Raw genomic sequence first — 14192 nt, forward strand, 5'->3', positions numbered from 1 at the left:
GCCCCAGCCCCAGGCTGGCCACCTCATCTGGCAGGTGAGACCACTAGACCCGAGACAGGTCTGAGGCCATGTCCCAAGGCAGGTGGGGCAGGTGTCCTGATGCATCATCGGGCTGTGCCTTCTTTGCTTGATTAATAAATTCATTACGTATCAAAGCACATCCAATTCCCGCTCCCAACCCAAACTAAAGCAAACATCTAGATGGGGCAGGAATTTGATCTTACTCCAACACAGCCATTATAATACAAGCAGCAGCTAGTATTTATTCTGTGCTTCCTCCACGGCAGGTGTGTGTACAGAGTACTTCACCTGCATCTCTTCCTGACAACGACCTGAGAAGGAAGGTCTGATTCGGATCCACATTCTACCAGCGAGAAAATGGAGCCAGATGTCACGTGGCTCACAGGAGGGGCCAAGTTCGAACCCACAGCCAGGAGACACGTGCCCGCGAGAGCCAGCCGACCTGAACTTTCTTTTGCCAATAAGAGAGGCTCTTGGTGCTGTTCCAGGACCTCTGTGATGTCCTTGCCAGACAGAACTTGGGAGATGGCACTCAAGGACCTAGGCTCCCGGCCCAGCTCTGCCAGCATCAGGCCGAGGGCGCTGGCATGGCCTTCACACCACCTCGCTCAGTCGGTTTCCTCTTCTGGGGAACAAGCCTGAGGACCTCCTCCCCCTCTACTGTTGGCAGTCTCAGATGCGTGACACTGTGCCAAAGCCCTGAGCAGCCACGTGCTGGCAGCAGACACGGGACATGATGGTCAGGCTATGCTCCTTCTGTTCTTCTGTCGCTAAGTCATGTCTGCCTCTTTGTGAACCCACGCTCTGCAGCACGCCAGGCCTCCCTGTCCCTCACCGTTTCCTGGAGTTTGTCCAAATTCATGTCCAGTCAGTCAGTGATGCCATCCAACCATCTTATCCTCTGTCATCCTTCTCCTCCTGCCTTCAATCTTTCCCAGCATCAGGGTCTTTTCCATTGAGTCAGCTCTTCGCGTCAGGTAGCCAAAATATTGGAGCTTCAGCTTCAGCATCAGGCCTTCCAATGAATATTTAGGACCGATTTCCTATAGGACTGACTGGTTTGATCTCCTTGCTGTCCAAGGGACTCTCAAGAGTCTTCTCCAACACCACAGTTCAAAAGCATCAATTCTTCAGCGCTCAGCTTTCTTTATGGTCCAACTCTCACATCCATACATGACTACTGGAAAAACCATAGCTTTGACTAACACAGACCTTTGTTGGCAAAGTGATGTCTCTGCTTATTACACTGTCTAGGTTTGTCTAATCTCCTGTGCTAGGCTGCTCTCCCAGGGCTGATGGCCGAAGGGCCGGATTCAGACTCTGGTAGTAAATGGAACCAGGTTCACATTCTGTATCTCCTGTGCAGGCAGCAAGTTCCTCACTCCCTGCAAACCCCAGTGTCCTCACCCCACAGGCACGAGGTCAGACATGCTGACACCGCAGCACACTGGGGCCGGGTCGCTCAGCTCTAGTGAGCTCCAAGCAGTTACCACGATGGGGACCATCACATGGGCTGGAGGGCAGGCTGCCCGGAGTTGGGCCAGCAGCACAGATATAGCTGGGGCTCTGGGCTGATCTCCACGCAGGATGGTCAAAGTGGAGCACGGAAGCAGCACAGACTCAGGAATCCCAGAATTGAATTTCCATCCTTCTAAAGAGCTGAGAGCCTGCTCACCAGGTTAACTAGCCCCGTCTGTTCCTTCACCCACAGAGCGAGGGAGCTGGGCCAGGCAGTTTTCAAGGTTCCAGTGAGCCATCAAGAGCTATCGTCTTGACGCAAACAAGCAGCCTCTGCACAAAATGACAGACGGCGATGCAAGGGGCTTCCCTCTGACACTCCTCCCTGCCCTGTCCCCGTGAGCTGTACCCTTGCATCCCTTCCAGCTGAAAAATAATCAAGCATAGACACGAGCAGGCAGAACAGCAGACACAGGAAGAAAGACCACACGTTTGACCTGGCAACTTGCTTTAGGCCTTGGTAGGCCAAGCCGAGCTCTCCATCTTCATTCAAGTAGCCCCAATCCTCAGTCTTGCTAGAAATAAAGGACAGAAAAACAGGGCGTCCAGTGTAGATGGGGGAGAAAGAGGGGATGGGGGGCAGCAGAGGGCTGGGAAAGGGAAACAAGGGCAGCCAGGCTTGGAAAGGCAGGAGGGAAGGTTCCAGAACGCCCGGTCCCCCTCCTACCCTTCCCATCACCAGCATCTGGGCGCCTGCAAACATCATCTCCCTCCAGTCTCCCAGCTTCCGGTCACTGTCCTGAGGGTGGGTTCCCACACCCTCCTGTGGGGCCTCTGCCCCAGGCCGGAAGGCGCGCTGCTGAAGGCAGAGCAAGAGGGTGAGCTTGTTCTGATGATTCTGTGAACCGCAGCAGCACGGGCTGGGTGGAGGCATTTACCTGGGCTCCCTCATCACCCCTCCCTCTACCAGAATGACCAGGAAAAGCAAGCGCGAGTCACGGGGGGCCAGGCAACAGGGCAGGGAGGAGAGGACCCATGCAGGGTAGACGGTGCAGGCGATGAGCATGAGCTGACTGTGCGGGGCGGGGTGGTGGCCTCCCGGGTGTCAGATCCACGGAGCCACAGGCCCACAGCCGCGGGGACCCCTGGCTCCGTGAGGACAGGGGAGGAGACGGCCTATCCTGCCTGTGTGTCCGCGTGTGCCCCCTTCCTGTCACTTCTCAGGGGCACAAAAGTATTAACTCATCTCAGCTCCTGCCCTCCCTGCAGTCTGGCATCAAGAAACAGCTAACAGCAACTTTGCAACCGGCATCGTGAGTAGTGAACTTTCTCCCCTTGACCTTGGGACCGGACTGCATCGTTCCCATTTACTCAGCTGGAAAAGCAGGAGGGCAGTGCCTTTGATTTTCTAGCTCTTTTGTGCTCTCCGTGTGCCCTGCGCTTGCCCAGTGCCGGCCGGGCAGCTCCGAGAAGGGAGGCACGTGTCACAGACTCCCCCAGCGTGGACTCTCCAGCCCTGCCCAGCCCAGGGCATGCACGAGACCCTCGAAGGCCAGCAGGACCGGGTGGCGGGCAGCAGGCAGAGCCCTGCTGTTCCCATCCAACTTCGGCCCCTCTGTCCCTGCTCCCAGGGGCCTCTGCTCCTGTGGGCTGGACCCCAGCACCCTGGCAGGAAGCGGGAGCTGTGTCCACTCTGCTTGTGGTCAAGACCAGCAACCTAACTCTCCGGAGATGACAGTCGTTTCCAGAGCATTTCTGGCCATGGTCGGCCACTGGATGCCCCGTTGGTCAGGATGGGTGTAAGGTCTGGGGTGGGGGGTGCAGCTACCTGTCACATCTCCCCCGCACCCCCCAGCTCCTCCTCCTGAGGAAGGGCCCAGCCCCAGCAGGGCTCACATAGGCCGCCTCCCAGGCACAGCTGGTCACACCCAGCACAGGCCCGACTCTGCAGTGTCCAGAATGAGCCGAGGGAGCACTAGTGATGGGTGGGCTCCGTGGCCTCTGCTTCCTGCCCACGCTTGCCTCCCGCTAGCTGGGTGTGTGCCCTGGGACCTCCCCGAGTCAGGGCCCCAGCGCCTCCCCCGGGCCTGGCTTCCCCAGATCGCACCAGCTCCCCGCCCCCTCCCCAGCTGACACGTGTGTCCCACTCCCCCTGCACATCCACACGTGGCCTGGGCTGTGTGAGGGGGGCAGCTGACAGCCTAGGCCTTCCCCTTCTCGGGTGTGAACACTGAACATGGGCCTTTTGGTGGCTGCCATGTTAGTGGCGTTAACCCAGAGGGCAGGTCATCGGCAGGAACTCCAGGCACAGCGACGGCCGGCGTGGGGTCAGGCCCAGAGGTGGGCACAGGGTTTGTTTCTGAAGGGAGCCCCGGGGATCCCTGACTATCTCATCTCCACATGGGCAGACACACCAAGGGGGAGGCTACCCGCCTGACACTGACCCCGGGCTAGAACCCAAGGTCTCCTGACTTTGCTCTCAGGTGCTTTCCTGGCTGGGTCCTGCAGACCCTGAGGAGGGGCTGCCGGGCCTTGGAGGGTCCCTGCGCCCCTGCAGCTCCCAGGAGACCCCCTCTCGGGGAGGGGGGCACATGTGCTGCTGAGCCCTGCAGTGAGGAAGGTCGCATCCCTCGTTCTTGTAACACGCCAGGCATGGGGCACAAAGATTGGAGTAGAGAACAGTGCGACTCAGTCATCCCACAGAGCTCTGGAAGTCAGGCACACAAGTAAATTAAGAACCACTCAACCAGCTCCAGGCCTATCTTTTGTTCCCCAAGACGGGGTCTCCCTCCCCTCCTTCCACACCGCTAGGCGGGGGCAGGTGACAGGCTGGGGAGAGAGGGCCACCTGGGGGCTTAAGAAGAAAAACCCCAAACAAGCTCACAGGAATCTACTTCTTAAATGTTATAAGCCCTTGATGTCACTTAATATCAACCTATATATTCCTGGTGCTGGGCAAGATTGAAGGCAGGAGGAGAAGGGGACGACAGAGGATGAGATGGTTGGATGGCATCATTGACGCGATGGACATAAGTTTGAGTAAACTCCAGGAGTTGGGGATGGACAGGGAGGCCTGGTGTGCTGCAGTCCATGGGGTCACAAAGAGTCGGACACGACTGAGCAACTGAACTGAACTGATATTCATGGAGAACGTCCTGTGTATGTCTCACTGTGTTGAGCCTTGTTCCCAAAGAGGCCACAGACACACACATGAGTAAGGAGCAGGCAGAGTCCCCGAACACAGGAGGTGGCAAGACATGGCAGCCACTGCCCTCAGCTAACAAGCTCCTACCTGGGCTAGCCACCTACATGCCTGAGCCTGTGTCTTCAGGTGTAAAGTTAAAGTGCTCAGCTGAGTTATCTGGGAAGTTTCTTCCAGATCTATAATTACACGACCTAAAACTGTAACGTTGTGCACCAGGAAAGGCCTGGGATAATATGACTTTGCATCTGTGGGGACTGTGAAAACCAGGACCCGACCACCAGCCCGTGGTCCAGCGTAAAGAGCCTGCCGTCCTGTGGACAGAACAGGCGAGGTTCCTGCCAGCTCGGAGACAGTCAGTGCCCCAATTTTACAAAGACCACTTTGTGCTCCCTCTTTAGTTCCCACCCAGACTTTCTACCCCACTGCCCAGGAGATTCTGGGACCTCTGAGAAACGGGAGATGGCTCCCCCAACACCAGGAATGAGAGGGATGTTGAGACCACGGACAGGCCTGGCCATGCAGCGGGGAACAGCTTGTGGACAGGTATGGTTATGCCGTGGAATCACAGCAAACTGTGCTGATGGCTCAGGGCCAAGAGCATTTGGGGAATGTTAGGGGAAAAGCTGAGAACTTCTAGGCAAGAGCAACTGAGCTGGGTCTGTGAGACGAGCTGAGCAGAATCAAGTTCCCCTTCTTCACTCTGCCCAGCAGGAAAGCCGCTGGGGCTCCAGGCCAAAGGAACCCTAACTCCAAGCTCCCCCACCCCAAGACGGCTGCGCAAACTGCTCCCTGGTGGGATAAGGTCTCCACTCTCCTGCACAGACCCCTTAGGGGGTGAGTAACACCCCCCGCCCCCCAGCTGCCCAAACCTGGGTGGCAACGGCAAAGCTGCTCTCATGCCCAGGCCTCCAGTCATTTCCTGGCAACTGCTGGGTGGAGGGGCCTGCGAGGAGGCTTCCTGGGACCTGAGGAAGGGTCCAAGAATGCACCCTAAGTCCACCGCCTTGGCGAGGTGTGGGTGGAACTGGCCAGCAACTAAGGGAACCAGTTCCTGGAGCCAGGCCTGAGCCCTGGCCACACCCCTGCCCTCAGCAGCTCTGCGAACCCCCTGGTTCATGCCCAGAGGCGAGGCCGGCCTCAGAGCAGCAGGAAGCTCTGTCTCCCAGCCCTCTGACCCAATTCTCCCTGCTGGACTTGGCTCCAGACAGCTCTGAAAAGACGGTCTCTCCAAACAGCAGCCTGTCTGTGGCCGCCCATCTCTGGGGCATGGACCAGCTGTCTCTTTACTCTAGTTCTGCCACTTATAAAATGCTGGTAACGATGCTGGCTTTCTCTGAGTTCCCCAGATGTGAAAATGAGACAGCATTCGGAGACAGACGTGCTATGCCTATTCCTGTGGCTATTCTCAGAGCAGGTCCTCAACACTGGCTTTTCGACCTACATTTGAGGACAAAAGACACAGTTGCAAAGATCAGAAAACTAACTCTATAGACTATGAAAGTTAGCAGGTGAAAAAGTTCTGAACCTGGGGACCAGTGCTCTTAGAGGGGCTGTGATCAGGTTGGGGGTGTGTGCGTGTGTCTACACTCTCTCTAGAAACTTAAGAAAAATTCAGTGTTATGAGTGTAAGTTTTTCTAGGGAGAGGATAGACTTTCCAACCACACCAACTCCAAAACTGTCCCTGCATAATACAATTTACATTTAAGCCAGAACACTCTCCGTCACAGGAAAATGGTAGGAGACCGAAAGCAACTGTCTTCAAAGCACCTTTGCTGGAAAGGATGCGCTTGCTGGCTGGGCTCCAGCAATCACATCCCAATCCTCCCACCCTGCCCACCTGCCCACTGCTGTCCTCCCGGACCGCTGGGATTCACAGAACCAGAAGACTGGCAAACCCACTGATGTTACTTCCAGGCACTTGGAGAACCGGTTCCTCTGGCTTTCCCTCCTGGAGGCAGCGGCTCCGTCCTGTACTTAACTCAGCTTCACAGGCTATTAGTTCCCTATTGTACCCTGGGCTTGCTGGGTACGGAAGTATTTTAAGATATAAGAAAAGCTATTTTTATTTTATCACCATCATTATCATTGCCGCCAAGGAAGATGAATCCAGGGTATTAAGCATGCCCTGGGAAAACCTTGACTTGGGACTGGATCTCTGACAAACCATCTGGATGAATAAAAAGGGAGATCAGAAAGATATTCCCACTCCCCCGTCAAGACCAAGCTCCCTGTTTTCTTCTTTTTTTAAATGTCATCTGTGCTCCTTTTTCTCATTCATCTCATTTCTTATCTTCACCCAAGATAATTTAAAATGACTAAATCTTGACTGCGGTTTTGGCATGCAGAAATTCACTTTCGTTTTCTTCTTTCCTTCCTTTTATGGAAAAGAATTATGGCTCTCTTGAAATAAATGGTTTCCTCCTGGGGGCCTGAGAAAATACCTTTACCTTCTTATCGCCTATGCAGTCAGCTGGAAGCAGCCCAGCCTGGGTGTCAGGCCTTTCGCCTTCCACCCTGACTCAGCTACGGGCCTGTTGTGTGACCTGAGCTGCTCAGCTTCCTCTTGGGCGGAAAGAGGAGCTAGATAGAGGGGAATCAAAGCCCTGGGCAGTCCTCAAGTCATTCAGTGATCTTCCTACCAATGGGTTCACCATGCACTCCCAGGGCCCCCTGCTGACAACTTCTGCTTCCTGCAATTTTGACTAAATTCTTAATGTACTGATCAACATTCAGGGAGAGAGAAAGGTGGTCAGGGAAAAGGACCAGTTCCAACTTTACACAAGTGCCCAGGAAGCAGTGGCTACACCGACACTGTGCTGACTGCGTGCTTTCACGGGCAGGAATCACTCGGAGAGCTACGCGCGGACGAGCTCGCCTAATCCCAGTCACCCTGTGCAGCAGGCTGCTGCGACTGTCCCCAGGTCAGACGAGGAAGCAGAGCACTGTCACTCAAGAGCTGGTGAGCGGACGGATCCCCGTGCACGCTCTCACGCACTCGGGTGTGCTACCATGAGCGCCCTGCTCCATCCTGTGTCCTCTGCCTCTCTCGGTCACTCTCTTTTGCCTTAATCCCGGGTAGCTCATCCTTGAGGGGGAACCAGAGGTGATCAGTTCACTGAAGTCCTGGGAAATCTCATTTTAGCCAGCCCGGCAGTGGTCAGAGTCTCCCATCCAACCTCTGCAGGGCCTGGTGCGGGTTCCATGTCTTAAATGACAGGGCACGGGGCCCACCGTCACGTCTGTTCACCAGCCGGGCTGGTGAAGATGGCAGGAGGGCAGCGAGCAGCTGCGGCAGGCTCCCTGCTACTACTCAGGCGGACTCACTTGATGCCTATTCCCGTTTCTACAAGAGAAGTCACTCCCGGTCAGGCCTCCCTCTGCTCCTGTCAAGTCTCCCTGGGGAGCTCCCTTCCCCAGGGCTTCTCAGAGGATCTGGGTTCTAGATGCTCCAGGGGTGTTCACTGGAGTCTTGCTGATGCTAACAGCAGGCTACTTCAGCGAATGGGACTCTGCTCCTCCCCACTTATCTCCTATAATAACCGATATTGAGCACGCGGTCAGTGCCTGCGGAGTGGCCTCACATGCCAGGCTGGGCAGGGCCCCTGCCTGGTCATCGCCTCCCCCAAGCACAGTCACTGCAAGATGGGGCTTACCTGTTAGTCTGGCAGACCCCGTGATAGGCCTCGATGGCATCTTCCTGATCCACATGCTTCTCGCTGTTCGGCCAACTGGTTCGGGCGTTGATGTTTGGCTCCTAGGAGATCCCCGATTAAGAAAGAATGAACTCTGGTTATACGAACAACTGTCATGAAATGACGTCATACACAGAGGTGGAAAAAAATGAGCCTTTGGGGAAAGATGAAGGACCAGGAAGACTTCAGATAACAGGAGTTAATCCCTGGCAGGAATGGGATTTTAGAATCACGTGGGGAGAGGGAGAGAGCAATAAGGCCTGGCTGTGAAAGACAGCGAGCGCAGAGAAGAGGGGCTGGTACGATGGGGTGGAGAGAGGCAAGGTGTCCCTGGAAGAGAAAGCTCCCTGAATGCAGAGGACACAGCTGAAGTCTGTCTCAGTGTGGCATCCCCCACAAATAGTGCTGCCCACACACCTGTCCCAACACACCACCCTAGGCCCATGCCCAGAGCAGCCCAGGGGGCCTCTGACCCCTCCCTTCCCACTCCTCAATCTGTGCAGGAGACAGAAACGTTAGGAACAAATGCTGCATTTGACTTGTTACCCTGGGAGGCTAAGAGAGAGAGGAAAGACTTCCTCCACCTGGGAAACAAAGTAAGTAACAAAGGACAAGACCTAAGATGAAAAAGCAAGCCAAAGGGGAGCTGCTCAGGCCGTGGCCCAGGTGCACTCTGATTCTGTGCCTCACTCCTTCTGAACATGAGCCTATCGAGTAACTTCAGAAGATTCTAGAAGCTTCCAGCAAAGTCTCCTGTGAAGTCATGCTGGGAGGACAGCAGGTACCTCGCTCTACTTTTAGAGGTGACTCTAGAGCAAAAGACTCTGGTCTTGTAGGTTGAAGACCTTCCCAGGTGAAGACACCTAAGGAAAGCAACTCTCCCCACACCAGCCCACGGGCCCCTCCTCACCGAGCCCTTGCCCGCCAGGCGGCGCTGGTCGGCGCTCACGATCTGGGTCCGCAGGATGAGAACCTCCTCCTTGCGCACCTCCAGCTCCTCGTTGGCCAGCCGGAGCTGGTTCAGCAGGAGGCTGTAGCTGTCGGGGGTGCCAGCGGCAGCGGGGCTGTGCTCTGAGGCTTGGTCGGCCACGGCTTTCCTCAGCTCGTTCAGCTCATTCTTCAGCTTCTTGTTCTCCGACTCCAGCTCCTGCCTCTGGAAGGTGGCCCAGAGTGACACCCTTGTCACTGCCTGGGGTCAGGGTACCCTCCCCAGGAGGGCTTCCTTCTCCACCACCTTCCTTCATCACCTGCCTCGCCCACCTAGGAAGCTAAGAGCAACCTTCCCATTTTAATGACGGGCCACAGAGAGGTTCTGACTATGTCAGCAACAGGTCAGAGTCAGGACTTGAACCCACAATCCCAAGTTATTGGTGCTAAGGATTCAACACAATACCACTACTAGGGTTGCATTCCTCTCAGTGATTCAGCAGGGTTCATATTTCTAGGTGCATCCAGCTACAAAATCTTTCCTTGTGGAAGCACTGGGTTAAAGTTTCCACATGTTGTTAACACAGGACTTCCTGGAACCCTAATACATTAATGTATTTTTTGACTTTATAAAAGGGATTATAAAATGCTGGATATCCTAACCTTGGTGGCTCAGTGGTAAAGAATCTGCCTGCGATGCAGGAGACCCGAGTTTGATCCCTGGATCTGGAAGATCCCATGGAGAAGGAAACGGCAACCCACTCCAGTATTTTTGTCTGGGAAATCCAATGGACAGAGGAGCCAGGTGGGCAACAGTCCATGGGGATCATGAGAGTCGGACACGACTTAGCGACTAAACCGCAACATCCTAAATTTATTTGTCTAGAGAGGCCTCTCTGCCCCTGTCTTCTAAGGAGCATCACATGGACTGTTGTTGGAGAACAGACCAAGAACATTGTTTTGGTCATACAGAAAGCCACCAACTGCCAGTGCTGTTCGAGAAAAAAATTGCCTACGTACAGAGTCAACAATACCATTGAAACTCAGTTTTGGAATGTATTTAACATTTCAAGGCAAAATATTTAACTTTCTGTTTAAGATGAAGTCAGGCAATTTAAAGCCTGATGATTTTATGTAAATTGCTGACAGGGTCCTGGAATACATGGAATTCAAAGATTCCCAGAGAAAACCAAGAACATGGGTAAGTGGGCATTGGTTGCACACTTGTTACAGAGCCATAGGATCACAGAGCTGAGACGTGACTGGGTATAACCCCTTTCCTTAATGAATGAGGAAACTGAGGGTGGAGCACAGAAGGTGAGTTCAGAGGCTGGTACAGGGTCCTTCCCACCACTCCACCACCCTCGTGGGCATTTCTGTGTTAACTCTCAGTAGTTCGTACCAGAACTGAATTTAATTGAAAGGCACCTAATTGGTGTCCACAGAGAACTGGAGAATTGTTTGCTGTGGAAAACTGGCAAATTTTGGGCCGGGGGTGTTGTATAGAGGGAACAATTTCCTATTAGCATATATAGTTTCATGGAGAAAGTCTGTTAGTCGCTCAGTTGTGTCTGACTCTTTGCGACCCTGCCAGGCTCCTGTTATCCATGGGATTTTCTCCAGGCAAGAATACTGGAGGGGTAGCCATTCCCTTCTCCAGGGGATCTTCCTGACCCAGGGACAGAAACCAGGGCTCCTGCATGGCAGGCAGATTCTTTGCCATCTGAGCCACCATACAAATTTTCCTTCATTTCGAAGATGAAGAAACAAATGCAGGAAGAGGAAAATGTGCGCTGATGGCTCCACTTAGAGCAGACGGGAGCTCAGGACTGGGTTTGCTGCTGCCCAGTGTCATCTCCGGACCTCTGCAGGGGGAGTTAAAGAAGCTTGTCTTCCAAGAATCTTACCTTCAGACTGTTGTAGGCTAGATCTGCATCCTGGTCCAAATCTGTGTCATTGCTTGGTTGTTCCGCCTGTGTGGGTAAAGAGGCAGAGAGGTGAGCATGGGCCACAGGGTGGCTGCTCCCCAGGAGGACCTCCCTCCATGGTCAGGAGGGGCTTGACCCTTGCTCATGAACTCAGCACCCTCACCCTCCATGTGTCCACCTCCTTTCTGCCTCCAAAGTGCAGCTCCCTACCTTAGGCCACCATGGAGCTCTCCATAAATAACCCCTTCCTGCCTGCCCACATCCCCTACATAACTTCATTCACATGATCTTCATGAGCCCTTACAGGTTGAATACAAATCATACTGTTATGAGTTGAACCATGTCCCCTAAAAAGATACACTGAAGCCCTAACCCCTGGTACCCGTGAATGTCACCCCATTTGGAAACAGGCCCTTGCAGATGTGAGCAGGTCAAGAGCAGGTCACTAGGATGGTCCCTAGTCGGACATGACTGGGGTCCTTATAAGGAGAGGAAAGATACCCACACAGGAAAGAGCACCACGTGACCTGAGGATGAAGGCGGAGACTGGAGTCATCTCCCAAGAGCCCTTAGGAGACCACGGCCCTGCTGACCACTGAATTTTTGACTTCTGGTCTCAGAGCCAAGAGGGAATCAACTCATGTTGTTTTCAGCTATCTAGTTTGTGGTACTTTGTTTCAGCAGCCCTACAAAACTAACACCAACAGACCTATGTGCTTACTAAGAAGGTTAACATAATTCTGTACTTCTTATGAGGTTGACGAGCTCCTCTTTGGTTTTTTGGGGGGATATGTGTGCACATGAACCGTCTGTTTTCCCAACGAAGTTACTCTGAGCACCTTGTGGAGAAGTCTGCTTCCTCCAGGTCCTTATAAGAAACTCCAACAGGCAGTGGGCCAGCTGGCCTACTACAGAGCACCGTGGATGCGGTCTGACATCACAGCTCCACACCTGGGGTTGTCAATGACAACCACGGGAATACTTGCCCATTAGGACTCAGCTGAGCCAAGGACTCCTGGAATTGTCTGGCAGCTCTTGGACTTGACTTGTCTACTGAGAAGGGGTAGACAAACCTCTATAAAGGGTTAACTGCTTGGGGTGATCTCAAGTAGTGGGTGATGGTCCATGAACGAGAGAGGTTTGGGGTGTTTAAACCTGACAGCGTTTAATTAGATTATACATAGTGCTGGCAGCCTGAAGTCCAGCTGTCGATAGATGAGGTGAGTCCCAGGTTGAGAGGCAGGGGCTGCATCTGAGCCCCTCCTGCAGCCCCTTCAAGGTCAAGGACGGTGACACTGGCCCCATGGTTTCCAGCCTGTGACCTGGGAAAGCAGCTCTCCAGGGTCCCGGCCTCTGCTTCGTCTCCCAGCATCCCCAGGGGTGGGGCTGTGACCACTCAGGGTCAGCTTGTGACTTGCTGCCCTGGGGAAAGGCCTGGGCTGGTGTCCATTCAGCAGGACATTGACAGCACATTGCCCCACATTGACAGCATTAGGTTCTTGGAAAACGGAGATCATCTATGCAAAACCTGAAGCACTGTATTAAGGTGGATTGGCAGTTATGTTTCTAAGTGGATCGCCCACTGGAAAACCCCTGGTAGCCAGGCCGGAGGAGAGGGAGCAGGGGGGATGGGAAGTCAGACACACCGACTGGCTGTCCGAGAGGGTCCCCACCAAGGCAGGCTCAGTCACACCCACGCTGATAGACTCCCTACTGTCTTCCCCGTCATTCCACATTCAGAGCCTGGCCTCTCTCTGGAGCTGAGCCCAGGGCCATACTGCTCCAAAATAAAGACCCAAGTGGCTCAGAATTCCTCTTGGGACCAAGGGCAGACCCCAGAACACAACTCTCAGAAAGTTCAGTTTCAGGGTTTCTGCAGAGAGATCCCATACTCTCCCCTCCCCATTTCTGCCTTCCTTACTGAATTCTGGCAGAAACAAGGCCATTCTTCTTAAGCAGAGATCCTCCATGCACATTCCAGGGCTCTGAGCCAAACCTGCAGTTCTGACTCTTGCTCAGTGATTATTTTTTTAAGGAGAGATATACCCTTTTTGAGCCTACCTGCTGGCTCAGAAGGTAGAGTCTGCCTGCAATGCAGGAGATAAAGTTGGATCCCTGGGTCGGGAAGATCTCCTGGAGAAGGGAATGGCCACCCTCTCCAGTATTCTTGCCTGGGAAATTCCATGGACTGAGAAGCCTGGGTGGTTACAGTCCACGGGTTGCAAAGAGTCCTTGCCTGGGAGATTTCATGGGCAGAGGAACCTGGGTGGTTATAGTCCATGGGGTTGCAGAGTCAGACGTGACTGAGCAACTAAATCACCACCACCACCATGCCCGCTTTATCTGGTGTCAACACAAGCAGAAGTCTGAAAGCCAAGATTCTGAAGTTATTTGGCATTCCTGGGATGGGGAGCCTGCGGAGTGAGTCTGCAGGGGTAGCTGAGCGGCCAGGAACCTCCAGGTCAGGCCTGGTGTGACGTCTGTGAGCTTTTCATCTGTTTGATTCGTGCTCACCCATCAGGGCAGCTTCTCTCCTAATTGAATGAGTCATTTATAAACCTAATCCTTTCACTCCCCATTCTGCATCTAATCCACCTAAGAGATTTAAATCAATCAGCAAGATTTACCTCCCCACTTACTGCTCAGGAAAAAGCCCAGGAATTTACCAGTAACTCAGGTCAGCATCTGTGTCACACTTGATTAGAAAGGAGGCCGGGTGTCACACAAGGAGACGGTATGTGGGGGTAGGATGGGGGTGGGGCTGAGGATGCAGGGAGGGGGTCAAACCCCACAATAGACAATTAGGGCCTGAGAACAGACCCAAGGCCTTCCACAAACCCGCTATGAGGTCAGCTAATGATGTGATCCTTGTCCAGAATGGCCTCGAATCCCATCAGAAGTGGTCCTTACGGCAAGTGGCGCTTACCTCTGCATTACTGCTAACAACAGTGGACTCTCTC

The 14192-nt window shown here is 53.9% G+C and overlaps 1 protein-coding gene across 2 annotated transcripts in view; it reads right to left on the reverse strand.

Moving 5' to 3' along the window:
- MYO5B (myosin VB) overlaps positions 1–14192 on the reverse strand; it is a 342213-nt gene that overhangs the window by 27395 nt on the left and 300626 nt on the right. For both annotated transcript variants that reach the window (XM_061131126.1, XM_061131125.1), the window contains exons 27-29: positions 11212–11277; positions 9288–9530; positions 8339–8439 (exon numbers count right to left, since the gene is read on the reverse strand). In XM_061131126.1, the coding sequence (XP_060987109.1) occupies positions 8339–8439; positions 9288–9530; positions 11212–11277 (410 nt within the window). The remainder of the gene's footprint in view (positions 1–8338; positions 8440–9287; positions 9531–11211; positions 11278–14192) is intronic.

The sequence above is a fragment of the Dama dama genome, chromosome 27, assembly GCF_033118175.1.
Source record: "Dama dama isolate Ldn47 chromosome 27, ASM3311817v1, whole genome shotgun sequence".
Lineage (NCBI taxonomy): Eukaryota > Metazoa > Chordata > Mammalia > Artiodactyla > Cervidae > Dama > Dama dama.